The following is a 27,218-nucleotide window of genomic DNA, read 5'->3' on the forward strand; positions in this document are numbered from 1 at the left end:
CTGATTTTCTGTTATGATTAGCAATATATAGCACAGCTTAATCCATTTTGTTAATCAAGTTTAGCCAAATATGAGTGATTAGTGAAAATGCACTTTTATGCTAAAATGGCCAATTAGCCAATTCACCCTCACTTATGCCAAACCAATGTAACAGTGGATTTTCTTTGTTGCAGCAAGTTTCAAATAACATTGGTGAGCTATTGCAAAAGGAATCATGTGAAAACAAGGCTTATTTCTCAAAATGCACTTTTTCCCTCCAAATTCAAAATTGGTTCACTTAAAAAATGGACTTTTTATGTGATGAGTTTTCATGAAATGTAATGATGGATTATGATAGTACATGTCAAATGGAGTTTGCTCAAAGAAACCTCACTCAATTTGGCCTTGTGAATCAAAAGTTATGCCACTTTGAAATTCAACTTTTTTGGACAATGATCAATCCATAACTTGCCAACCACACATGAGAAATTCATGTTCTTGGACTTTTTGGAAAGGTGAGAACAAGATCTACAACTTTCATGTTGGACAAAATTTCATTTGAAGCATTTTTGGACATGTAATTTTGAGGAGAAAAACTTTCCATTTTTGGCAAATTTCAATTACAAGTCACTTTCTATTTTTGGAAAGTTTCCATCTGACTTTATTTTCTTCATTCTTGATGTTTGAAATGTCAAATGAAACTTGTTTAGACATGAATGAAGTGTCTCTAACTCTCTCCCACCTCCAAATCCCTCAATTCAGGCACAGTTGACCACAATTGACTTTTGTTGACTGATAGATGAATTGGCTGTGCATTGATCAACTTGAGCCTCAAACTTCTGATGAAATGGCTCAATGATGAAACCCTAGCTTCCATAAGCTCAATATAATGATATGATGATCCTCATATCCATTGAAAACCTCATCTCCTTCACAAGCCCTGATTGGCCCAATGCAACTGATTAGGGTTGACCAGAGGTCAAAACCCTAATCTCAAGGCATCTGATCAATCTCTTGGTGATGGCAAAACCATGATGATGATGATGTGCCATTTCAACCAAGAGGAAGCTCATCCCCTTGAGAAATCAAGAAACCCTAATTTGAATCACACACCCTCAGATGATTAATGATCCAGTCAATGAAACCCTCAGCTTGAATATCAACCTCCTATCTTCTGACCAAGACTTAGGAGGATAACTTGCACAATGTTGCCACATGATATGCAATATGCAATGACTAATGTCCTAAAGATGATATGCAATATGTTAAGCTAGTCCCAAGAGAGGAGGGCAAATTTTGAGGTGTTACACGGACCTACTAACGATTTATGCAATCCGACTTGTTCGCCTTTTTATACTCGACCTAGAAAAGCTCGGTCTTTGAGAATTCTAAGATGTATAATAATATAAACATAATTATTGAAGATCAAAATATAATCGAAATACAATGTATTAAAAAGTTATATCTCAAAAATGATTTTTATAAAATACTATTTGAAAAATAGTTTCAAAATTAAATAATTTAAAAATATTTAATATCTAATTTTTTTAAATAAAATAATTAAATATCTAAAATAATATTTTTAGAATAATTATTAAAAGTAATTTTTTATTAATTTTTTTATTTACAATTTTTTTAAAAAGTAAATAGTATAAAAATCATTTTTTAAAAGCAAAACAAAACAAAACAATCTGACCTTTAATTTCTCTTTTTCAAACTCTAAAGATTCAAAATCCTCTCCGATTAAAGAATATAGTATAATTTTATAGATAGATCATCATGAGATGAAGACCCATACACTTAACTTCAGCCGCTACTTGGAATAAAGTTTCAAACCCAAAAACACAGCTCTCAAAACCTCACCATGCCAATTCACTCATCCAATCACTCCCTTACTTCATACACCACCGTCGTCGTCGTCCTCCTCCTCTTCCTCCAAACTTCAACTCCGATAATCAAAGCCCTCGCCGAAAACTCCCACGTCACCAATTTCCAATCACCAAACCTCTATCCAGAATCCCTAGCGTGGGACCCTTCAAAACAACACTTCCTCGTCGGATCCCTCTGTCACCGCACCATCTCATCAATCTCCGACGCTGGCATAATCGAAACCCTAATCTCTGATACCTCTCTCCCCGAAAACGTCACCGTTGTAGGTATAACAGTCGATTCACGCAACAACCGCGTCCTCGCTGTAATCCACGCCGTCAAACCTCTTCCTCCTTTCAACGCTCTCGCCGCCTACGACCTAAAATCCGGCAACCGCCTCTTCCTCTCCCCTCTCCCCACCGATGAAGAAGCCCTCGCAAACAATGTCGCTGTTGATTACAACGGCAACGCTTACGTCACGAACTCCATCGGCAACTACATCTGGAAAGTCAACGTGAAAGGAGAAGCTTCAATCTTCTCAAAATCGCCGAGGTTCACCGAACATCCGGTGGACCGCGACACACCGTATAGTTACATCGGGCTCAACGGTATTGCTTACGTCAGCAGCGGGGATTATCTCTTGGTGGTTCAATCCAATACAGGTAAGGTTTTCAAGGTTGATGCGGACGACGGTACAGCCAGGCACGTACTTCTCAACGAGGATCTCACGCGTCCTGATGGCGTCGTTTTTAGAAGTGACGGTGTCGTTTTGGTGTTTTCACCGCAAGCGAATAAGTTGTGGCTTCTGAAGAGTAATAATGGATGGGGGGAGGGTGTGGTTTATGACAAAATTGACCTTGAGAGTGAAGGGTACCCTACTTCGGTTGTTTCGAGAGGGAGGGATAAGATGTATGTGTTGTATGGGTAATTTTTGGAGGGTCTTTTGGGGAATTCAGAGAGGGAGGGTTTTAGAATTGAGGAGGTTTCAGATGGGTCAGCTTGTGAAGCATATGAACAAAAAGATCAATTGATTATTTCTAAGTTTATAGTTTCTATTTCATGGTTATAACTTTTTTTGTTTTGTTTTGTTGTTATTGTTAGGTTCATAGAATCATAGGAGTGACAATTGTATCATTTTGATGTTTTATACCAAACTCTTATTAAGAGCTTAAGGTGGTTTATAAATTCTAATGCTCTTTATGAACGGGACAAAGGATGATTTGCAGCAGTATAGTGAGATATCTTAATGTAATTTAAGAAACATAGGGATAAAAAGAGTAAGAATTGAGAAGAATAAATGAGACATGTTATAGTATGGTGTTCTATTCCCCTGTTTTGATATGTAATACTCATGTTTTTTTATTGTTTTTTGTGCTGTAGTGGGATGGAGTCTATGATAAATGAGAATTTATAAATTCTGCAGTATGGGGTTTTCATCTCAAGGCTCTAAGAAACTACATTGATGAGGTGATAAGCAAAGATCTGATTGTCTCAAAGTGCAATTTTGCCATTCTGATGGTGACCTTTTTAAACTTCTCTCTGTGTACAAAGAATGGGAGGCTCTGCCTCAAGAGAGGAGGAATAAGTGGTGTTGGGAAAATAGCATCAATGCTAAATCTATGAGGAGATGCCAAGACACAGTTTTCGAGTTAGAATCTTTTCTAGAGCGTGAACATGGCTTTGTTGTTCCAAGTTACTGGCGTTGGGATCCTCATACATCTTTGTTCATGATAAGAATATGAAAAAGGTTATACTGGCCTCACTTTCTGAAAATGTAGCCATGTTTTCTGGACGCAATCAACTTGGTTATGAAATTGCGCAAACTGGACAACATGTTCAACTGCATCCATCTTCTTCCTTGCTCGTGTTTGCTCAGAAGCCTAGTTGGGTGGTTTTCGGTGACCTTCTCTCAGTGTCTAATGAATATCTGGTCTGTGTTAGTGCTGTTGAGTTTCAATCATTATACGACCTTCAACCCCCTCCCTCGTTTGATGTATCCAAGATGGAAGAACGGAAGTTGCAAACTAAGACATTGACTGGTTTTGGCACTATTCTTCTCAAAAGATTTTGTGTGAAATCCAACAGTAATTTGCTTGGTCATGTTTCACGTATTAGGAAAGCTTGTTTGGATGAAAGAATCTTTGTTGAAGTGAAAGTTGACGAGAATCTCATCCAGTTATATGCCGCTTCACACGATATGAATACAGCTACTATGTTGGTGAGTGATGTTTTAGAATACGAGAAAAAAGGTTACGCACAGAATGTATGGAAAAATGTTTGTATCACGGGTCTGGTTCTGCATCACCTATGGCTTTGTTTGGGTCTGGTGCTGAGATAAAGCATCTGGAACTCGAGAAGCATTCCCTGAGTGTTGATGTGTATCACTCAAACATAAATGCAATTGATGACAAGGAGCTCCTGATGTTTTTTGAAAAGAATACCTCAGGTTCTATATGTGTTGTGTACAAGTTCCAAGGAATGGGGAAGGATCCTCCAGATAGAGAAAAGTGGGGCAAGATAACATTTTTGTCCCCTGATGTTGCCAAAAGAGCCATTGAGCTGGATGGAGACGAGATTTGCGACTCGAACTTGAAAATACTTCCTTCACAATCAGCTATGGGAGGGGATAAAACATTTTTATTTCCTGAAGTTAAAGCAAGAATTTTTTGGCCTCGCAGACTTAGCAGAGGATTTGGCATAGTTATATGTGATAAAAATGATGTCAATATAGAGTGGTATACACCATTATCACCATGAGAATAACTTATGACACTTTGCATAACTTTCTATATAGTATTCTCATAGCGGGTCAATCCGGTATAAATATTACTCTTAATATTCATACCTATGTTTAAGACTTGATAACTTTTTATCCATGATCCATGAGATGTGATCACCAGTCTACAAACATAATAGTCTCAATGCTTTAATGTTATCCCACTTCACAATAAAGCTCGACTACGGATACTTTAAGAATAGTGTCCTTATGTTTAATGTGCTCTCATGATTAAGTCACACTTAATACATTAAATGGATGATCTATTCCAGGGACTTTATTAATCAACCATAATAAAGAAAATGCCTTTTATTATTAATAAATAATTCGATACAAGTACCAAAAGTATTGGCCTCTAGGGCTTACACCAACATCATGTTGCCCCCTGACACCCTTCCAGAGACCGTTTCCGACTTATTCATATACTAGAGTAGAGTCACTATGTGATCAGATCCGACTTGCTTACGTCTTGTAACAATGTTCTCCGAGAACCGAGCTACTAACGATTTATGCAATCCGACTTGTTCGCCTTTTTATACTCGACCTAGAAAAGCTCGGTCTTTGAGAATTCTAAGATGTATAATAATATAAACATAATTATTGAAGATCAAAATATAATCGAAATACAATGTATTAAAAAGTTATATCTCAAAAATGATTTTTATAAAATACTATTTGAAAAATAGTTTCAAAATTAAATAATTTAAAAATATTTAATATCTAATTTTTTTAAATAAAATAATTAAATATCTAAAATAATATTTTTAGAATAATTATTAAAAGTAATTTTTTATTAATTTTTTTATTTACAATTTTTTTAAAAAATAAATAGTATAAAAATCATTTTTTAAAAGCAAAACAAAACAAAACAATCTGACCTTTAATTTCTCTTTTTCAAACTCTAAAGATTCAAAATCCTCTCCGATTAAAGAATATAGTATAATTTTATAGATAGATCATCATGAGATGAAGACCCATACACTTAACTTCAGCCGCTACTTGGAATAAAGTTTCAAACCCAAAAACACAGCTCTCAAAACCTCACCATGCCAATTCACTCATCCAATCACTCCCTTACTTCATACACCACCGTCGTCGTCGTCCTCCTCCTCTTCCTCCAAACTTCAACTCCGATAATCAAAGCCCTCGCCGAAAACTCCCACGTCATCAATTTCCAATCACCAAACCTCTATCCAGAATCCCTAGCGTGGGACCCTTTAAAACAACACTTCCTCGTCGGATCCCTCCGTCACCGCACCATCTCATCAATCTCCGACGCTGGCATAATCGAAACCCTAATCTCCGATACCTCTCTCCCCAAAACGTCACCGTTGTAGGTATAACAGTCGATTCACGCAACAACCGCGTCCTCGCTGTAATCCACGCCGTCAAACCTCTTCCTCCTTTCAACGCTCTCGCCGCCTACGACCTAAAATCCGGCAACCGCCTCTTCCTCTCCCCTCTCCCCACCGATGAAGAAGCCCTCGCAAACGACGTCGCTGTTGATTACAACGGCAACGCTTACGTCACGAACTCCATCGGCAACTACATCTGGAAAGTCAACGTGAAAGGAGAAGCTTCAATCTTCTCAAAATCGCCGAGGTTCACCGAACATCCGGTGGACCGCGACACACCGTATAGTTACATCGGGCTCAACGGTATTGCTTACGTCAGCAGCGGGGATTATCTCTTGGTGGTGCAATCCAATACAGGTAAGGTTTTCAAGGTTGATGCGGACGACGGTACAGCCAGGCACGTACTTCTCAACGAGGATCTCACGCGTCCTGATGGCGTCGTTTTTAGAAGTGACGGTGTCGTTTTGGTGGTTTCACCGCAAGCGAATAAGTTGTGGCTTCTGAAGAGTAATAATGGATGGGGGGAGGGTGTGGTTTATGACAAAATTGACCTTGAGAGTGAAGGGTACCCTACTTCGGTTGTTTCGAGAGGGAGGGATAAGATGTATGTGTTGTATGGGTATTTTTTGGAGGGTCTTTTGGGGAATTCAGAGAGGGAGGGTTTTAGAATTGAGGAGATTATGTCACCAAAGGAGAGTGAGGGAGAGAATGTTTGGCTTTATGTGATGATTGGATTTGGCATGGTGTATTTTGTGTATTGGAGGTTTCAGATGGGTCAGCTTGTGAAGCATATGAACAAAAAGATCAATTGATTATTTCTAAGTTTATAGTTTCTATTTCATGGTTATAACTTTTTTTGTTTTGTTTTGTTGTTATTGTTAGGTTCATAGAATCATAGGAGTGACAATTGTATCATTTTGATGTTTTATACCAAACTCTTATTAAGAGCTTAAGGTGGTTTATAAATTCTAATGCTCTTTATGAACGGGACAAAGGATGATTTGCAGCAGTATAGTGAGATATCTTAATGTAATTTAAGAAACATAGGGATAAAAAGAGTAAGAATTGAGAAGAATAAATGAGACCTGTTATAGTATGGTGTTCTATTCCCCTGTTTTGATATGTAATACTCATGTTTTTTTATTGTTTTTTGTGCTGTAGTGGGATGGAGTCTATGATAAATGAGAATTTATAAATTCTGCAGTATGGGGTTTTCATCTCAAGGCTCTAAGAAACTACATTGATGAGGTGATAAGCAAAGATCTGATTGTCTCAAAGTGCAATTTTGCCATTCTGATGGTGACCTTTTTACACTTCTCTCTGTGTACAAAGAATGGGAGGCTCTGCCTCAAGAGAGGAGGAATAAGTGGTGTTGGGAAAATAGCATCAATGCTAAATCTATGAGGAGATGCCAAGACACAGTTTTCGAGTTAGAATCTTTTCTAGAGCGTGAACATGGCTTTGTTGTTCCAAGTTACTGGCGTTGGGATCCTCATACACCTTCTGTTCATGATAAGAATATGAAAAAGGTTATACTGGCCTCACTTTCTGAAAATGTAGCCATGTTTTCTGGACGCAATCAACTTGGTTATGAAGTAGCGCAAACTGGACAACATGTTCAACTGCATCCATCTTCTTCCTTGCTCGTGTTTGCTCAGAAGCCTAGTTGGGTGGTTTTCGGTGACCTTCTCTCAGTGTCTAATGAATATCTGGTCTGTGTTAGTGCTGTTGAGTTTCAATCATTATACGACCTTCAACCCCCTCCCTCGTTTGATGTATCCAAGATGGAAGAACGGAAGTTGCAAACTAAGACATTGACTGGTTTTGGCACTATTCTTCTCAAAAGATTTTGTGGGAAATCCAACAGTAATTTGCTTGGTCATGTTTCACGTATTAGGAAAGCTTGTTTGGATGAAAGAATCTTTGTTGAAGTGAAAGTTGACGAGAATCTCATCCAGTTATATGCCGCTTCACACGATATGAATACAGCTACTATGTTGGTGAGTGATGTTTTAGAATACGAGAAAAAGAGGTTACGCACAGAATGTATGGAAAAATGTTTGTATCACGGGTCTGGTTCTGCATCACCTATGGCTTTGTTTGGGTCTGGTGCTGAGATAAAGCATCTGGAACTCGAGAAGCATTCCCTGAGTGTTGATGTGTATCACTCAAACATAAATGCAATTGATGACAAGGAGCTCCTGATGTTTTTTGAAAAGAATACCTCAGGTTCTATATGTGTTGTGTACAAGTTCCAAGGAATGGGGAAGGATCCTCCAGATAGAGAAAAGTGGGGCAAGATAACATTTTTGTCCCCTGATGCTGCCAAAAGAGCCGTTGAGCTGGATGGAGACGAGTTTTGCGGCTCGAACTTGAAAATACTTCCTTCACAATCAGCTATGGGAGGGGATAAAACATTTTTATTTCCTGAAGTTAAAGCAAGAATTTTTTGGCCTCGCAGACTTAGCAGAGGATTTGGCATAGTTATATGTGATAAAAATGATGTCAATATAGAGTGGTATACACCATTATCACCATGAGAATAACTTATGACACTTTGCATAACTTTCTATATAGTATTCTCATAGCGGGTCAATCCGGTATAAATATTACTCTTAATATTCATACCTATGTTTAAGACTTGATAACTTTTTATCCATGATCCATGAGATGTGATCACCAGTCTACAAACATAATAGTCTCAATGCTTTAATGTTATCCCACTTCACAATAAAGCTCGACTACGGATACTTTAAGAATAGTGTCCTTATGTTTAATGTGCTCTCATGATTAAGTCACACTTAATACATTAAACGGACTATCTATTCCAGGGACTTTATTAATCAACCATAATAAAGAAAATGCCTTTTATTATTAATAAATAATTCGATACAAGTACCAAAAGTATTGGCCTCTAGGGCTTACACCAACATCATGTTGCCCCCTGACACCCTTCCAGAGACCGTTTCCGACTTATTCATATACTAGAGTAGAGTCACTATGTGATCAGATCCGACTTGCTTACGTCTTGTAACAATGTTCTCCGAGAACCGACCTACTAACGATTTATGCAATCCGACTTGTTCGCCTTTTTATACTCGACCTAGAAAAGCTCGGTCTTTGAGAATTCTAAGATGTATAATAATATAAACATAATTATTGAAGATCAAAATATAATCGAAATACAATGTATTAAAAAGTTATATCTCAAAAATGATTTTTATAAAATACTATTTGAAAAATAGTTTCAAAATTAAATAATTTAAAAATATTTAATATCTAATTTTTTTAAATAAAATAATTAAATATCTAAAATAATATTTTTAGAATAATTATTAAAAGTAATTTTTTATTAATTTTTTTATTTACAATTTTTTTAAAAAATAAATAGTATAAAAATCATTTTTTAAAAGCAAAACAAAACAAAACAATCTGACCTTTAATTTCTCTTTTTCAAACTCTAAAGATTCAAAATCCTCTCCGATTAAAGAATATAGTATAATTTTATAGATAGATCATCATGAGATGAAGACCCATACACTTAACTTCAGCCGCTACTTGGAATAAAGTTTCAAACCCAAAAACACAGCTCTCAAAACCTCACCATGCCAATTCACTCATCCAATCACTCCCTTACTTCATACACCACCGTCGTCGTCGTCCTCCTCCTCTTCCTCCAAACTTCAACTCCGATAATCAAAGCCCTCGCCGAAAACTCCCACGTCATCAATTTCCAATCACCAAACCTCTATCCAGAATCCCTAGCGTGGGACCCTTTAAAACAACACTTCCTCGTCGGATCCCTCCGTCACCGCACCATCTCATCAATCTCCGACGCTGGCATAATCGAAACCCTAATCTCCGATACCTCTCTCCCCAAAAACGTCACCGTTGTAGGTATAACAGTCGATTCACGCAACAACCGCGTCCTCGCTGTAATCCACGCCGTCAAACCTCTTCCTCCTTTCAACGCTCTCGCCGCCTACGACCTAAAATCCGGCAACCGCCTCTTCCTCTCCCCTCTCCCCACCGATGAAGAAGCCTTCGCAAACGACGTCGCTGTTGATTACAACGGCAACGCTTACGTCACGAACTCCATCGGCAACTACATCTGGAAAGTCAACGTGAAAGGAGAAGCTTCAATCTTCTCAAAATCGCCGAGGTTCACCGAACATCCGGTGGACCGCGACACACCGTATAGTTACATCGGGCTCAACGGTATTGCTTACGTCAGCAGCGGGGATTATCTCTTGGTGGTGCAATCCAATACAGGTAAGGTTTTCAAGGTTGATGCGGACGACGGTACAGCCAGGCACGTACTTCTCAACGAGGATCTCACGCGTCCTGATGGCGTCGTTTTTAGAAGTGACGGTGTCGTTTTGGTGGTTTCACCGCAAGCGAATAAGTTGTGGCTTCTGAAGAGTAATAATGGATGGGGGGAGGGTGTGGTTTATGACAAAATTGACCTTGAGAGTGAAGGGTACCCTACTTCGGTTGTTTCGAGAGGGAGGGATAAGATGTATGTGTTGTATGGGTATTTTTTGGAGGGTCTTTTGGGGAATTCAGAGAGGGAGGGTTTTAGAATTGAGGAGATTATGTCACCAAAGGAGAGTGAGGGAGAGAATGTTTGGCTTTATGTGATGATTGGATTTGGCATGGTGTATTTTGTGTATTGGAGGTTTCAGATGGGTCAGCTTGTGAAGCATATGAACAAAAAGATCAATTGATTATTTCTAAGTTTATAGTTTCTATTTCATGGTTATAACTTTTTTGTTTTGTTTTGTTGTTATTGTTAGGTTCATAGAATCATAGGAGTGACAATTGTATCATTTTGATGTTTTATACCAAACTCTTATTAAGAGCTTAAGGTGGTTTATAAATTCTAATGCTCTTTATGAACGGGACAAAGGATGATTTGCAGCAGTATAGTGAGATATCTTAATGTAATTTAAGAAACATAGGGATAAAAAGAGTAAGAATTGAGAAGAATAAATGAGACCTGTTATAGTATGGTGTTCTATTCCCCTGTTTTGATATGTAATACTCATGTTTTTTTATTGTTTTTTGTGCTGTAGTGGGATGGAGTCTATGATAAATGAGAATTTATAAATTCTGCAGTATGGGGTTTTCATCTCAAGGCTCTAAGAAACTACATTGATGAGGTGATAAGCAAAGATCTGATTGTCTCAAAGTGCAATTTTGCCATTCTGATGGTGACCTTTTTACACTTCTCTCTGTGTACAAAGAATGGGAGGCTCTGCCTCAAGAGAGGAGGAATAAGTGGTGTTGGGAAAATAGCATCAATGCTAAATCTATGAGGAGATGCCAAGACACAGTTTTCGAGTTAGAATCTTTTCTAGAGCGTGAACATGGCTTTGTTGTTCCAAGTTACTGGCGTTGGGATCCTCATACACCTTCTGTTCATGATAAGAATATGAAAAAGGTTATACTGGCCTCACTTTCTGAAAATGTAGCCATGTTTTCTGGACGCAATCAACTTGGTTATGAAGTAGCGCAAACTGGACAACATGTTCAACTGCATCCATCTTCTTCCTTGCTCGTGTTTGCTCAGAAGCCTAGTTGGGTGGTTTTCGGTGACCTTCTCTCAGTGTCTAATGAATATCTGGTCTGTGTTAGTGCTGTTGAGTTTCAATCATTATACGACCTTCAACCCCCTCCCTCGTTTGATGTATCCAAGATGGAAGAACGGAAGTTGCAAACTAAGACATTGACTGGTTTTGGCACTATTCTTCTCAAAAGATTTTGTGGGAAATCCAACAGTAATTTGCTTGGTCATGTTTCACGTATTAGGAAAGCTTGTTTGGATGAAAGAATCTTTGTTGAAGTGAAAGTTGACGAGAATCTCATCCAGTTATATGCCGCTTCACACGATATGAATACAGCTACTATGTTGGTGAGTGATGTTTTAGAATACGAGAAAAAGAGGTTACGCACAGAATGTATGGAAAAATGTTTGTATCACGGGTCTGGTTCTGCATCACCTATGGCTTTGTTTGGGTCTGGTGCTGAGATAAAGCATCTGGAACTCGAGAAGCATTCCCTGAGTGTTGATGTGTATCACTCAAACATAAATGCAATTGATGACAAGGAGCTAATGATGTTTTTTGAAAAGAATACCTCAGGTTCTATATGTGTTGTGTACAAGTTCCAAGGAATGGGGAAGGATCCTCCAAATAGAGAAAAGTAGGGCAAGATAACATTTTTGTCCCCTGATGCTGCCAAAAGAGCCGTTGAGCTGGATGGAGACGAGTTTTGCGGCTCGAACTTGAAAATACTTCCTTCACAATCAGCTATGGGAGGGGATAAAACATTTTTATTTCCTGAAGTTAAAGCAAGAATTTTCTGGCCTCGCAGACTTAGCAGAGGATTTGGCATAGTTATATGTGATAAAAATGATGTCAATATAGAGTGGTATACACCATTATCACCATGAGAATAACTTATGACACTTTGCATAACTTTCTATATAGTATTCTCATAGCGGGTCAATCCGGTATAAATATTACTCTTAATATTCATACCTATGTTTAAGACTTGATAACTTTTTATCCATGATCCATGAGATGTGATCACCAGTCTACAAACATAATAGTCTCAATGCTTTAATGTTATCCCACTTCACAATAAAGCTCGACTACGGATACTTTAAGAATAGTGTCCTTATGTTTAATGTGCTCTCATGATTAAGTCACACTTAATACATTAAACGGACTATCTATTCCAGGGACTTTATTAATCAACCATAATAAAGAAAATGCCTTTTATTATTAATAAATAATTCGATACAAGTACCAAAAGTATTGGCCTCTAGGGCTTACACCAACATCATGTTGCCCCCTGACACCCTTCCAGAGACCGTTTCCGACTTATTCATATACTAGAGTAGAGTCACTATGTGATCAGATCCGACTTGCTTACGTCTTGTAACAATGTTCTCCGAGAACCGACCTACTAACGATTTATGCAATCCGACTTGTTCGCCTTTTTATACTCGACCTAGAAAAGCTCGGTCTTTGAGAATTCTAAGATGTATAATAATATAAACATAATTATTGAAGATCAAAATATAATCGAAATACAATGTATTAAAAAGTTATATCTCAAAAATGATTTTTATAAAATACTATTTGAAAAATAGTTTCAAAATTAAATAATTTAAAAATATTTAATATCTAATTTTTTTAAATAAAATAATTAAATATCTAAAATAATATTTTTAGAATAATTATTAAAAGTAATTTTTTATTATTTTTTTTATTTATAATTTTTTTAAAAAAATAAATAGTATAAAAATCATTTTTTAAAAGCAAAACAAAACAAAACAATCTGACCTTTAATTTCTCTTTTTCAAACTCTAAAGATTCAAAATCCTCTCCGATTAAAGAATATAGTATAATTTTATAGATAGATCATCATGAGATGAAGACCCATACACTTAACTTCAGCCGCTACTTGGAATAAAGTTTCAAACCCAAAAACACAGCTCTCAAAACCTCACCATGCCAATTCACTCATCCAATCACTCCCTTACTTCATACACCACCGTCGTCGTCGTCCTCCTCCTCTTCCTCCAAACTTCAACTCCGATAATCAAAGCCCTCGCCGAAAACTCCCACGTCATCAATTTCCAATCACCAAACCTCTATCCAGAATCCCTAGCGTGGGACCCTTTAAAACAACACTTCCTCGTCGGATCCCTCCGTCACCGCACCATCTCATCAATCTCCGACGCTGGCATAATCGAAACCCTAATCTCCGATACCTCTCTCCCCGAAAACGTCACCGTTGTAGGTATAACAGTCGATTCACGCAACAACCGCGTCCTCGCTGTAATCCACGCCGTCAAACCTCTTCCTCCTTTCAACGCTCTCGCCGCCTACGACCTAAAATCCGGCAACCGCCTCTTCCTCTCCCCTCTCCCCACCGATGAAGAAGCCCTCGCAAACGACGTCGCTGTTGATTACAACGGCAACGCTTACGTCACGAACTCCATCGGCAACTACATCTGGAAAGTCAACGTGAAAGGAGAAGCTTCAATCTTCTCAAAATCGCCGAGGTTCACCGAACATCCGGTGGACCGCGACACACCGTATAGTTACATCGGGCTCAACGGTATTGCTTACGTCAGCAGCGAGGATTATCTCTTGGTGGTGCAATCCAATACAGGTAAGGTTTTCAAGGTTGATGCGGACGACGGTACAGCCAGGCACGTACTTCTCAACGAGGATCTCACGCGTCCTGATGGCGTCGTTTTTAGAAGTGACGGTGTCGTTTTGGTGGTTTCACCGCAAGCGAATAAGTTGTGGCTTCTGAAGAGTAATAATGGATGGGGGGAGGGTGTGGTTTATGACAAAATTGACCTTGAGAGTGAAGGGTACCCTACTTCGGTTGTTTCGAGAGGGAGGGATAAGATGTATGTGTTGTATGGGTATTTTTTGGAGGGTCTTTTGGGGAATTCAGAGAGGGAGGGTTTTAGAATTGAGGAGATTATGTCACCAAAGGAGAGTGAGGGAGAGAATGTTTGGCTTTATGTGATGATTGGATTTGGCATGGTGTATTTTGTGTATTGGAGGTTTCAGATGGGTCAGCTTGTGAAGCATATGAACAAAAAGATCAATTGATTATTTCTAAGTTTATAGTTTCTATTTCATGGTTATAACTTTTTTTGTTTTGTTTTGTTGTTATTGTTAGGTTCATAGAATCATAGGAGTGACAATTGTATCATTTTGATGTTTTATACCAAACTCTTATTAAGAGCTTAAGGTGGTTTATAAATTCTAATGCTCTTTATGAACGGGACAAAGGATGATTTGCAGCAGTATAGTGAGATATCTTAATGTAATTTAAGAAACATAGGGATAAAAAGAGTAAGAATTGAGAAGAATAAATGAGACATGTTATAGTATGGTGTTCTATTCCCCTGTTTTGATATGTAATACTCATGTTTTTTTTATTGTTTTTTGTGCTGTAGTGGGATGGAGTCTATGATAAATGAGAATTTATAAATTCTGCAGTATGGGGTTTTCATCTCAAGGCTCTAAGAAACTACATTGATGAGGTGATAAGCAAAGATCTGATTGTCTCAAAGTGCAATTTTGCCATTCTGATGGTGACCTTTTTACACTTCTCTCTGTGTACAAAGAATGGGAGGCTCTGCCTCAAGAGAGGAGGAATAAGTGGTGTTGGGAAAATAGCATCAATGCTAAATCTATGAGGAGATGCCAAGACACAGTTTTCGAGTTAGAATCTTTTCTAGAGCGTGAACATGGCTTTGTTGTTCCAAGTTACTGGCGTTGGGATCCTCATACACCTTCTGTTCATGATAAGAATATGAAAAAGGTTATACTGGCCTCACTTTCTGAAAATGTAGCCATGTTTTTTGGACGCAATCAACTTGGTTATGAAGTAGCGCAAACTGGACAACATGTTCAACTGCATCCATCTTCTTCCTTGCTCGTGTTTGCTCAGAAGCCTAGTTGGGTGGTTTTCGGTGACCTTCTCTCAGTGTCTAATGAATATCTGGTCTGTGTTAGTGCTGTTGAGTTTCAATCATTATACGACCTTCAATCCCCTCCCTCGTTTGATGTATCCAAGATGGAAGAACGGAAGTTGCAAACTAAGACATTGACTGGTTTTGGCACTATTCTTCTCAAAAGATTTTGTGGGAAATCCAACAGTAATTTGCTTGGTCATGTTTCACGTATTAGGAAAGCTTGTTTGGATGAAAGAATCTTTGTTGAAGTGAAAGTTGACGAGAATCTCATCCAGTTATATGTCGCTTCACACGATATGAATACAGCTACTATGTTGGTGAGTGATGTTTTAGAATACGAGAAAAAGAGGTTACACACAGAATGTATGGAAAAATGTTTGTATCACGGGTCTGGTTCTGCATCACCTATGGCTTTGTTTGGGTCTGGTGCTGAGATAAAGCATCTGGAACTCGAGAAGCATTCCCTGAGTGTTGATGTGTATCACTCAAACATAAATGCAATTGATGACAAGGAGCTCCTGATGTTTTTTGAAAAGAATACCTCAGGTTCTATATGTGCTGTGTACAAGTTCCAAGGAATGGGGAAGGATCCTCCAGATAGAGAAAAGTGGGGCAAGATAACATTTTTGTCCCCTGATGCTGCCAAAAGAGCCATTGAGCTGGATGGAGACGAGTTTTGCGGCTCGAACTTGAAAATACTTCCTTCACAATCAGCTATGGGAGGGGATAAAACATTTTTATTTCCTGAAGTTAAAGCAAGAATTTTCTGGCCTCGCAAACTTAGCAGAGGATTTGGCATAGTTATATGTGATAAAAATGATGTCAATATAGAGTGGTATACACCATTATCACCATGAGAATAACTTATGACACTTTGCATAACTTTCTATATAGTATTCTCATAGCTGGTTAATCCGGTATAAATATTACTCTTAATATTCATACCTATGTTCAAGACTTGATAACTTTTTATCCATGATCCATGAGATGTGATCACCAGTCTACAAACATAATAGTCTCAATGCTTTAATGTTATCCCACTTCACAATAAAGCTCGACTACGGATACTTTAAGAGTAGTGTCCTTATGTTTAATGTGCTCTCATGATTAAGTCACACTTAATACATTAAACGGACTATCTATTCCAGGGACTTTATTAATCAACCATAATAAAGAAAATGCCTTTTATTATTAATAAATAATTCGATACAAGTACCAAAAGTATTGGCCTCTAGGGCTTACACTAACATTATGTTGCCCCCTGACACCCTTCCAGAGACCGTTTCCGACTTATTCATATACTAGACTAGAGTCACTATGTGATCAGATCCGACTTGCTTACGTCTTGTAACAATGTTCTCCGAGAACCGACCTACTAACGATTTATGCAATCCGACTTGTTCGCCTTTTTATACTCGACCTAGAAAAGCTCGGTCTTTGAGAATTCTAAGATGTATAATAATATAAACATAATTATTGAAGATCAAAATATAATTGAAATACAATGTATTAAAAAGTTATATCTCAAAAATGATTTTTATAAAATACTATTTGAAAAATAGTTTCAAAATTAAATAATTTAAAAATATTTAATATCTAATTTTTTAAATAAAATAATTAAATATCTAAAATAATATTTTTAGAATAATTATTAAAAGTAATTTTTTAATAATTTTTTTATTTATATATTTTTTTAAATAAATAGTATAAAAATCATTTTTTAAAAACAAAACAATCTGACCTTTAATTTCTCTTTTTCAAACTCTAAAGATTCAAAATCCTCTCCGATTAAAGAATATAGTATAATTTTATAGATAGATCATCATGAGATGAAGACCCATACACTTAACTTCAGCCGCTACTTGGAATAAAGTTTCAAACCCAAAAACACAGCTCTCAAAATCTCACCATGCCAATTCACTCATCCAATCACTCCCTTACTTCATACACCACCGTCGTCATCGTCCTCCTCCCCTTCCTCCAAACTTCAACTCCGATAATCAAAGCCCTCGCCGAAAACTCCCACGTCACCAATTTCCAATCACCAAACCTCTATCCAGAATCCCTAGCGTGGGACCCTTTAAAACAACACTTCCTCGTCGGATCCCTCCGTCACCGCACCATCTCATCAATCTCCGACGCTGGCATAATCGAAACCCTAATCTCCGATACCTCTCTCCCCGAAAACGTCACCGTTGTAGGTATAACAATCGATTCACGCAACAACCGCGTCCTCGCTGTAATCCACACCGTCAAACCACTTCCTCCTTTCAACGCTCTCGCCGCCTACGACCAAAAATCCGGCAACTGCCTCTTCCTCTCCCCTCTCCCCATCGATGAAGAAGCCCTCGCAAACGACGTCACTATTGATTACAACGACAACGCTTACGTCACAAACTCCATCGGCAACTACATCTGGAAAGTCAACGTGAAAGGAGAAGCTTCAATATTCTCAAAATCGCCGAGGTTCACCGAACATCCGGTGGACCGCGACACACCGTATAGTTACATCGGGCTCAACGGTATTGCTTACGTTAGCAGCGAGGATTATCTCTTGGTGGTGCAATCCAATACAGGTAAGGTTTTCAAGGTTGATGCGGACGACGGTACAGCCAGGCACGTACTTCTCAACGAGGATCTCACGCGTCCTAATGGCGTCGTTTTTAGAAGTGACGATGTCGTTTTGGTGTTTTCACCGCAAGCGAATAAGTTGTGGCTTCTGAAGAGTAATAATGGATGGGGGGAGGGTGTGGTTTATGACAAAATTGACCTTGAGAGTGAAGGGTACCCTACTTCGGTTGTTTCGAGAGGGAGGGATAAGATGTATGTGTTGTATGGGTATTTTTTGGAGGGTCTTTCGGGGAATTCAGAGAGGGAGGGTTTTAGAATTGAGGAGATTATGTCACCAAAGGAGAGTGAGGGAGAGAATGTTTGGGTTTATGTGATGATTGGATTTGGCATGGTGTATTTTGTGTATTGGAGGTTTCAGATGGGTCAGCTTGTGAAGCATATGAACAAAAAGATCAATTGATTATTTCTAAGTTTATAATTTTCTATTTCATGGTTATAACTATTTTTGTTTTGTTTTGTTGTTATTGTTAGGTTCATAGAATCATAGGAGTGACAATTGTATCATTTTTGTAGGTGTTTAATTGGCTGCATTGTATGGTAAAACACTAGCTGGATTCTAATGTCTTGACTGATGTCATGACATGTTGTGAAGGCGTTTGTGTAACTGCATTGTAGGTTAGAATATCTAATTGTACTCTGATGTCTTGACTAATGTCATGACATACTTGAGTAGCTTAATGCAGGATTAGCTAATACAGGATTTATTGAATGTCAAATTGGATGTGGTGACATTCATCCCTGTCAGCAGATACTGAGGAATAGAACAGTTGGTGTTCTGTTAGAGCTCAGTATTCATTTCCAGTCTGGTTATCAAGGAAGTACCAGACCTGGCATAAGGCCTACTATCTGAATGTCAAACTGGATGTTATGACATTCATCATGGACAGCATATACTGAACAATAGACAGAGTGGAGTTCTGCTACACTTCAGTATGTTTCTCAGTCTGTTCTTTAAAAGGTTAACAGAACTAACTTAAGGCTAAATGTGTAAATGTCAAATTGGATACTTTGACATGTATTAATGTAAGCTGCTATTGTAGAATGGACAGTTTGGTCCTGTACAGTTCAGCAAATTTTTACAGTCTGTTTTCAGGAAAAACAGACTTAGCATATGGTCCTTGATGTCAAGCTGAATGTTGTGACATTCATTCCTGACAGCATATGCTATATTGTAGGTTGTTTAGTTTTTTGTTTCTGCTTTTTCTCAGGCTATTCTTCAGGGATTCAACAGCTGAGAGAAAATCCAGGAAATCAACAACCAAGCTACAATTAATGAACCTAACAAATAGCCTATTTGTTAGTAACCTAGATGTGGAATTTAGGGGAACTCGCGTGACCTTAAATTCAGGAGAATACAAGTGCAAAGGCCCAAGTACTGCAATATAAAAGGAAGTCGTTCCTTCATTCAGAACTGGGGATTTTGAGGCGTGAAGATTTAGTGTGTCCATCATACTTCACTGCTGTATTTTTGTGAGTCTTGTATTAGACGTATCTTGTAAACCAAGCTATTATCACGTAGATGATTGCTTTGGTATAGGGTGTTCATTGAGTTGTAAGTGTTGTGTCACTCTAAGCTTTTAAGCGTGAGTGCTGTGTATCTTGATTAAAGCTGTTAAGCACAATCAAGAATTGTTTGAAGTGTGACTTCAAAATTGTCTTTAATATTGATTAAAGGTAGTAATCACTGAGGTGATTGAGGGGGAGTGAGTAGGAACTCTGATCTTAGTGTAAGATTGAAATTGCATTGGGTAGGGATTAAGTGAAGAGTTGTAAACGGGTGAGTTTAGCTTTGAATTAATACTACTGATAGTGGATTTCCTCCCTGGCTTGGTAGCCCCCAGACGTAGGTCATGTTGGACTGAACTGGGTAAACAATTACTTGTGTTATTTACTGCACTTACTTTTAAGTTCTGCATAATTCTTGTCTGTGCAGAATTGGATGTCATAACAACCCGTGTGACATCGAAAGTATGATAACTAGAATTTCAATTGGCATCAGAGCAGGCACCCTGCCTGTTAATTTCTGGGTGAGATCTAGGGAAGTTACTTTCTAGTACCATGGACAAGGATATAGGACACTCAAATAGACCACCCATGTTGGATGGCTCTAACTATGATGACTGGAAGCCTCGTATGATAGCGTTCTTAAGGTCTCTCGATAGCAAAGTCTGGAGAGCTGTCAACAAAGGATGGGAACATCCAACGAAGACAGGTGAAGATGGAGGCAGTGTGCAAATTCCTGAAGAAGAATGGGACAAGGAACAAGAGGCATTAGCCCTTGGAAATTCTAAGGCCTTGAATGCATTGTTCAATGGAATCAGTAAGAACATCTTCAGGCTGGTACACCACTGTGAGCTAGCTAAGGAAGTTTGGGATACCCTCAAGATAACTCATGAAGGTACTTCCAAGGTGAAGATGTCCAAACTTCAGATGCTGACCACCAAGTTTGAAAATCTGAGGATGAAAGAGGATGAGACTATTCATGACTTTAACATGAATATTCTTGAAATTGCAAACACCTCTGGTGGATTAGGTGAGAAAATGGCTGAAGAGAAACTTGTAAGAAAGATTCTCAGGTCCTTGCCTAAGAGATTTACTATGAAGGTCACAACCATAGAGGAGGCTCAGGACATCTGCAATATGAAGGTGGATGAGCTCATTGGTTCTCTCCAAACCTTTGAAATGGGCTTGTGTGAGAATGCAGAAAAGAAAAACAAAAGCGTAGCTTTTGTATCTAATGCTGAAGAGGAGTTAGAAGCAGGATATACTGGAGGTGATGAAAGCATATCAGAAGCCTTAGCCATGCTTGGGAGACAGTTCAACAAGTTCGTGAAGAAGATTGATCAAAGAGGTAGACCTAATGTCAAGAACATCTCGTCTGACATCAAGAAAAGATCAACTTCTGAAGAAAAGTTCAACCAAGGCAAGGGAATCAAGTGTCATGGTTGTGAAGGGTATGGACACGTCAGAGCTGAATGCCCTACTTACCTCAAGATGCAAAAGAAGGGGCTAGCTATCACATGGTCTGAAGGAGATTCTGAAAGTGAATCTGAAGGAGAATCTGCTAAACATGTCACTGCACTAACCAGTGTTTGTGCCTCTGATGATGACTCAAGTGCAGATGAACTGACCTTTGATGAACTTGCTGCAGCTTATAAGAAGCTGTGTGTCACCAGTGCAGAAGTGCGGGTACAGGGAGAAAAGCAGAAGAAATTCATCAAGGAGCTGGAAGATGAGAGATAGAAGCATCTGACGGCCATAGAGGGTCTAAATGATGAGATAACCCTGCTGACCTCCAAGCTGAATCAGATGACTAAATCCATCAGAATGATGAATAAAGGAACTGACACCTTGGAAGAGATCCTAAAGGTGGGACAGAAGTCTGGAACCACATCTGGTTTAGGCTTTGGGAAAAGATCCTCAGCTGAACGCAAACGCCCAAAGGCTAAAGTTCAGAAATTCAAGCGGAGGTCACATCCAATGTCTCAACATCGGGGAGCCAGGATGAATAATCATCAGAAGAGGAAATTCCAGAGATGGAGTTGTCACCACTGTGGAAGGCTTGGGCATATAAAAGCCTTCTGCTACAGGCTTCAGGGCTACCCGAACCAAGTCCCCCATGTCAGGCCTAAGCATAAGACATATAGGCACCATGTCCCCAACAAGAAGAGACAATGGTATGCTAGGTTAGCTCACACAGCTCTAAGGGCTTCTACCAACGAAGACTGGTACTTTGACAGTGGATGCTAAAGACATATGACTGGGATGGAAAATCTATTGGTAGATATTCAACCTCACACTACCAGCTATGTGACCTTTGGTGATGGTGCTAAAGGAAAAATAAAAGGTGCGGGTAAGCTGGACTGCTCTGGAGTTCCAAAACTGAATAATGTGTTGTTAGTAAGAGGACTAACTGCAAACCTCATCAGCATAAGCCAGCTGTGTGATCAAGGGTTCTATGTTCAGTTTACTAAGGAGCTATGTATTGTGACGAATGGTGACAATCAGGAAGTTATGAGAGGATCCAGGTCCAAAGATAACTACTATCTGTGGGAACCTAAAGTCTCAAACTTCTCCACAATCTGCTCTCCAGCCAAGGAAGAACAGGAGGTGAAGCTGTGGCATAGACGCCTTGGACATCTCCACTTACGGGGAATGAAGAAGATCATATCCAAGGAAGCAGTCAGAGGAATTCCAAAGCTGCTTATTGATGAAGGAAGAGTCTGTGGAGAATGCCAGGTGGGCAAGCAAACCAAGATGTCACATCCGAAGCTGGGACATCCTACAACTTCTAGAGTTCTGGAACTGTTGCACATGGACTTAATGGGACCTATGCAGGTTGAAAGTCTGGGTGGAAAGAGATATGCATACGTGGTGGTTGATGATCATTCCAGATACACGTGGATAAGCTTTATCAGAGAGAAGTCAGATACATTTGATGTCTTCAAAGACCTGTGCATCAGACTCCAAAGGGAAAAGGACAGTTGTGTTGTCCGAATTAGGAGTGATCATGGTACGGAATTCAAAAATTCCAAGTTTGATGAGTTTTGCTCGTCTGAAGGAATAAGTCATGAGTTCTCCTCCCCTATAACTCCCCAGCAGAATGGAATAGTTGAAAGGAAAAATAGAACTATTCAAGAATCTGCCAAAGCTATGATTCATGCAAAGAAGCTCCCTATGCACTTTTGGGCTGAAGCTATGAATACCGCGTGCTATGTTCACAACAGAGTCACCTTGAGAAAAGGAACCTCCTCCACTCTGTATGAAATATGGAAAGGCAGAAAACCCACTGTGAAGTACTTTCATATCTTTGGAAGTAAATGTTACATTCTCACAGATCGTGAACAGAGAAGGAAACTGGATCCCAAAAGTGATGAGGGTATATTTCTAGGATACTCCACTAACAGCAGAGCTTACAGAGTATTCAACTACAGGACCAATGTCCTGATGGAATCCATAAATGTTATTGTGGATGATAAAGAGGAAGGAATTGATGTCATAGAGGATGTTGAAACATTCCTTGACAGTTCAACAGACATTCCAGTCAAGTCTGAAGAAGTACAGGAACCTCCTCCTGAATGTGAAGTAGATGCAACCACCAAAATGCCATCTATCAAAATTCAGAAAGACCATCCTAAGGATCTTATCATAGGGGATCCCAATAGTGGTGTGACTACCAGGTCAAGGGGAATAAGCTCAAATTCCTGTTTTGTATCCAAGGTTGAACCAAAGAATGTGAAAGAAGCCCTGACTGACGAATACTGGATCAATGCCATGCAAGAGGAACTTGAGCAGTTTAAAAGGAATGAAGTATGGGAGCTAGTTCCAAGACCTGAAGGGACCAATATCATTGGTACCAAGTGGATCTACAAAAACAAGTCTGATGAGAAAGGAGTAATTACTAGGAATAAAGCAAGACTACTAGCTCAAGGATATACCCAAGTTGAAGGGGTTGATTTTGATGAGACGTTTTCCCCTGTTGCCAGGCTTGAGTCCATCAAATTGCTGTTAGGTGTAGCATGTATTCTGAAGTTTAAACTGTTCCAAATGGATGTGAAGAGTGCATTCTTGAATGGCTACTTGAATGAAGAAGTCTATGTGGAACAACCTAAAGGGTTCTGTGATCCTAACCAACCTAAGCACGTGTACAAGTTGAAGAAAGCCTTGTATGGGTTGAAGCAAGCTCCTAGAGCATGGTATGAGAGGTTGACTGAATTTCTAACCTCAAATGGATACAGAAAAGGTGGGATAGATAAAACCTTGTTTGTGAAAGATGAAGAAGGGAAAATCATGATTGCTCAAATCTATGTGGATGATATAGTCTTTTGTGGAATGTCAGAACAAATGGTAAAACATTTTGTTCACCAAATGCAATCTGAGTTTGAAATGAGTCTGGTTGGGGAGCTGACTTACTTTCTTGGAATGCAAGTCAACCAAATGGAGGACTCTATGTTTCTCTCTCAAAGCAAGTATGCCAAAAACATAGTCAAGAAGTTTGGTATGGATAATGCTAGGCACAAGAGAACTCCTGCTCCTACTCATCTAAAGTTAACCAAAGATGATGGAGGGGCTAGTGTTGATCAATGTCTGTATAGAAGCATGATAGGCAGTCTACTATACCTAACTGCAAGTAGACCTGACATCTCTTATGCAGTTGGAGTGTGTGCTAGATACCAAGCAGAGCCTAAAGTGAGCCACTTGAATCAAGTCAAAAGGATTCTCAAGTACATCAATGGGACTTGTGACTATGGGATGCTGTACTCACATGGGTCTGAGCCTGTCCTATCTGGGTACTGTGATGCTGACTGGGCTGGGAGTGCTGATGACAGAAAAAGCACATCAGGGGGTTGTTTCTTCTTGGGAGACAATCTCATATCTTGGTTCAGCAAGAAGCAAAATTGTGTATCCCTGTCCACTGCTGAGGCTGAATACATAGCTGCTGGAAGCAGTTGTTCCCAACTGGTTTGGATGAAACAGATGCTCACTGAGTACAATGTCACTCAAAATGTCATGACATTGTTCTGTGACAATCTCAGTGCCATCAATATTTCCAAGAATCCCATCCAACACAGTAGGACCAAACATATTGACATTAGACATCATTTCATCAGAGATCTGGTGGAAGACAAGGTGATTACCTTGGTACATGTAGCCACTGAACTTCAACTGGCTGACATATTTACAAAGGCTCTGGATGCTACTCAGTTTGAAAACCTAAGGGGCAAACTGGGAATATGTCTCTCTGAGAACTTATAGCAACCAATGATGTTTGGAATGTATTGTTTAATATCTCTGCCTATTAAACAATTCGAACTATGCTCTGATTGGTCACCAGATCATAGCTATGCCACTTACAACAAGTGTGGCAACAAGAGGATAAGGAGATATCCTAACGTGAGGCGATCTATGCACCTGCAGGAGTTCAAGGACGCTGTTCATGCAGGAGTGGTTCTGGATGTCAGAAACAAAGTCATGGCATCTGACATGGTTGTACCTACTGTAAAGCAAAAGTGGGTGATTACTTGATCAAAGCTGTGAAGCAAGATCAAGTGGGTGCTAACTTGGTTGAAACTGACAGAAAACCAAGTCTGTAATTCTGTCATTTGTGTGTTATTCTGTTCTTTTTCTGTGGTCTGTTGCTTTGGCAACATTTTTGACAAAAAGGGGGAGTAATAGTGATACCCCAGGACAACAGATATTCATGATAGATTCAAGATTCCCTCCCCTGCAGCTGATGTGTGATGAAGTTTCATTTAACTTCTGTTTGTATGTGAAGTTTTTATTTAACTTCCATCTGTGTGAGTGTGCTGTCACTTTGAGTGTATTAGCTAGGTCTATTTCCTGCTAGATGTGTGATTTCCGCTGCTATGAACTCTGTTATGGGGATCAAAGTGTTTTAGCCAAAAAATTTCCAAAGGGGGAGTTTGTAGGTGTTTAATTGGCTGCATTGTATGGTAAAACACTAGCTGAATTCTAATGTCTTGACTGATGTCATGACATGTTGTGAAGGCGTTTGTGTAACTGCATTGTAGGTTAGAATATCTAACTGTACTCTGATGTCTTGACTAATGTCATGACATACTTGAGTAGCTTAATGCAGGATTAGCTAATACAGGATTTATTGAATGTCAAATTGGATGTGGTGACATTCATCCCTGTCAGCAGATACTGAGGAATAGAACAGTTGGTGTTCTGTTAGAGCTCAGTATTCATTTCCAGTCTGGTTATCAAGGAAGTACCAGACCTGGCATAAGGCCTACTATCTGAATGTCAAACTGGATGTTATGACATTCATCATGGACAGCATATACTGAACAATAGACAGAGTGGAGTTCTGCTACACTTCAGTATGTTTCTCAGTCTGTTCTTCAAAAGGTTAACAGAACTGACTTAAGGCTAAATGTGTAAATGTCAAATTGGATACTTTGACATGTATTAATGTAAGCTGCTACTGTAGAATGGACAGTTTGGTCCTGTACAGTTCAGCAAATTTGTACAGTCTGTTTTCAGGAAAAACAGACTTAGCATATGGTCCTTGATGTCAAGCTGAATGTTGTGACATTCATTCCTGACAGCATATGCTATATTGTAGGTTGTTTAGTTTTCTGTTTCAGCTTTTTCTCAGGCTATTCTTCAGGGATTCAACAGCTGAGAGAAAATCCAGGAAATCAACAACCAAGCTACAATTAATGAACCTAACAAATAGCCTATTTGTTAGTAACCTAGATGTGGAATTTAGGGGAACTCGCGTGACCTTAAATTCAGGAGAATACAATTGCAAAGGCCCAAGTACTGCATATAAAAGGAAGTCGTTCCTTCATTCAGAACTGGGGATTTTGAGGCGTGAAGATTTAGTGTGTCCATCATACTTCACTGCTGTATTTTTGCGAGTCTTGTATTAGACATATCTTGTAAACCAAGCTATTATCACGTAGATGATTGCTTTGGTATAGGGTGTTCATTGAGTTGTAAGTGTTGTGTCACTCTAAGCTTTTAAGCGGGAGTGCTGTGTATCTTCATTAAAGCTGTTAAGCACAATCAAGAATTGTTTGAAGTGTGACTTCAAAATTGTCTTTAATATTGATTAAAGGTAGTAATCACTGAGGTGATTGAGGGGGAGTGAGTAGGAACTCTGATCTTAGTGTAAGATTGAAATTGCATTGGGTAGGGATTAAGTGAAGAGTTGTAAACGGGTGAGTTTAGCTTTGAATTAATACTACTGATAGTGGATTTCCTCCCTGGCTTGGTAGCCCCCAGACGTAGGTCATGTTGGACTGAACTGGGTAAACAATTACTTGTGTTATTTACTGCACTTACTTTTAAGTTCTGCATAATTCTTGTCTGTGCAGAATTGGATGTCATAACAACCCGTGTGACATCGAAAGTCTGATAACTAGAATTTCAATTTTGATGTTTTATACCAAACTCTTATTAAGAGCTTAAGGTGGTTTATAAATTCTAATGCTCTTTATGAACGGGACAAAGGATGATTTGCAGCAGTATAGTGAGATATCTTAATGTAATTTAAGAAACATAGGGATAAAAAGAGTAAGAATTGAGAAGAATAAATGAGACCTGTTATAGTATGGTGTTC

At 38.9% G+C, this 27,218-nt stretch overlaps 3 protein-coding genes and 1 pseudogene across 3 annotated transcripts; all 4 read left to right on the forward strand.

Annotated features, from left to right (window-relative positions):
- Positions 1-1,785: 1,785 nt before the first annotated feature.
- Positions 1,786-18,498, forward strand: LOC127113347 (uncharacterized). Its single transcript, XM_051046481.1, has 2 exons — positions 1,786-2,830; positions 18,390-18,498. The coding sequence occupies exon 1, from the start codon at positions 1,844-1,846 to the stop codon at positions 2,774-2,776; it is 933 nt and encodes a 310-aa protein (XP_050902438.1). The 5' UTR covers positions 1,786-1,843; the 3' UTR covers positions 2,777-2,830; positions 18,390-18,498.
- On the forward strand, positions 5,645-6,815 carry LOC127113344 (uncharacterized; annotated as a pseudogene).
- LOC127113345 (uncharacterized) lies at positions 9,557-10,730 on the forward strand. The gene has a single exon (XM_051046478.1). It carries the CDS (start codon positions 9,585-9,587, stop codon positions 10,704-10,706), a length of 1,122 nt encoding a protein of 373 aa, XP_050902435.1. The 5' UTR covers positions 9,557-9,584; the 3' UTR covers positions 10,707-10,730.
- LOC127113346 (uncharacterized) lies at positions 13,485-14,645 on the forward strand. The gene has a single exon (XM_051046479.1). The coding sequence runs from the start codon at positions 13,500-13,502 to the stop codon at positions 14,619-14,621; it is 1,122 nt and encodes a 373-aa protein (XP_050902436.1). The 5' UTR covers positions 13,485-13,499; the 3' UTR covers positions 14,622-14,645.
- Positions 18,499-27,218: the final 8,720 nt, after the last annotated feature.

Source organism: Lathyrus oleraceus, unplaced genomic scaffold, assembly GCF_024323335.1.
Source record: "Lathyrus oleraceus cultivar Zhongwan6 unplaced genomic scaffold, CAAS_Psat_ZW6_1.0 chrUn0273, whole genome shotgun sequence".
NCBI lineage: Eukaryota > Viridiplantae > Streptophyta > Magnoliopsida > Fabales > Fabaceae > Lathyrus > Lathyrus oleraceus.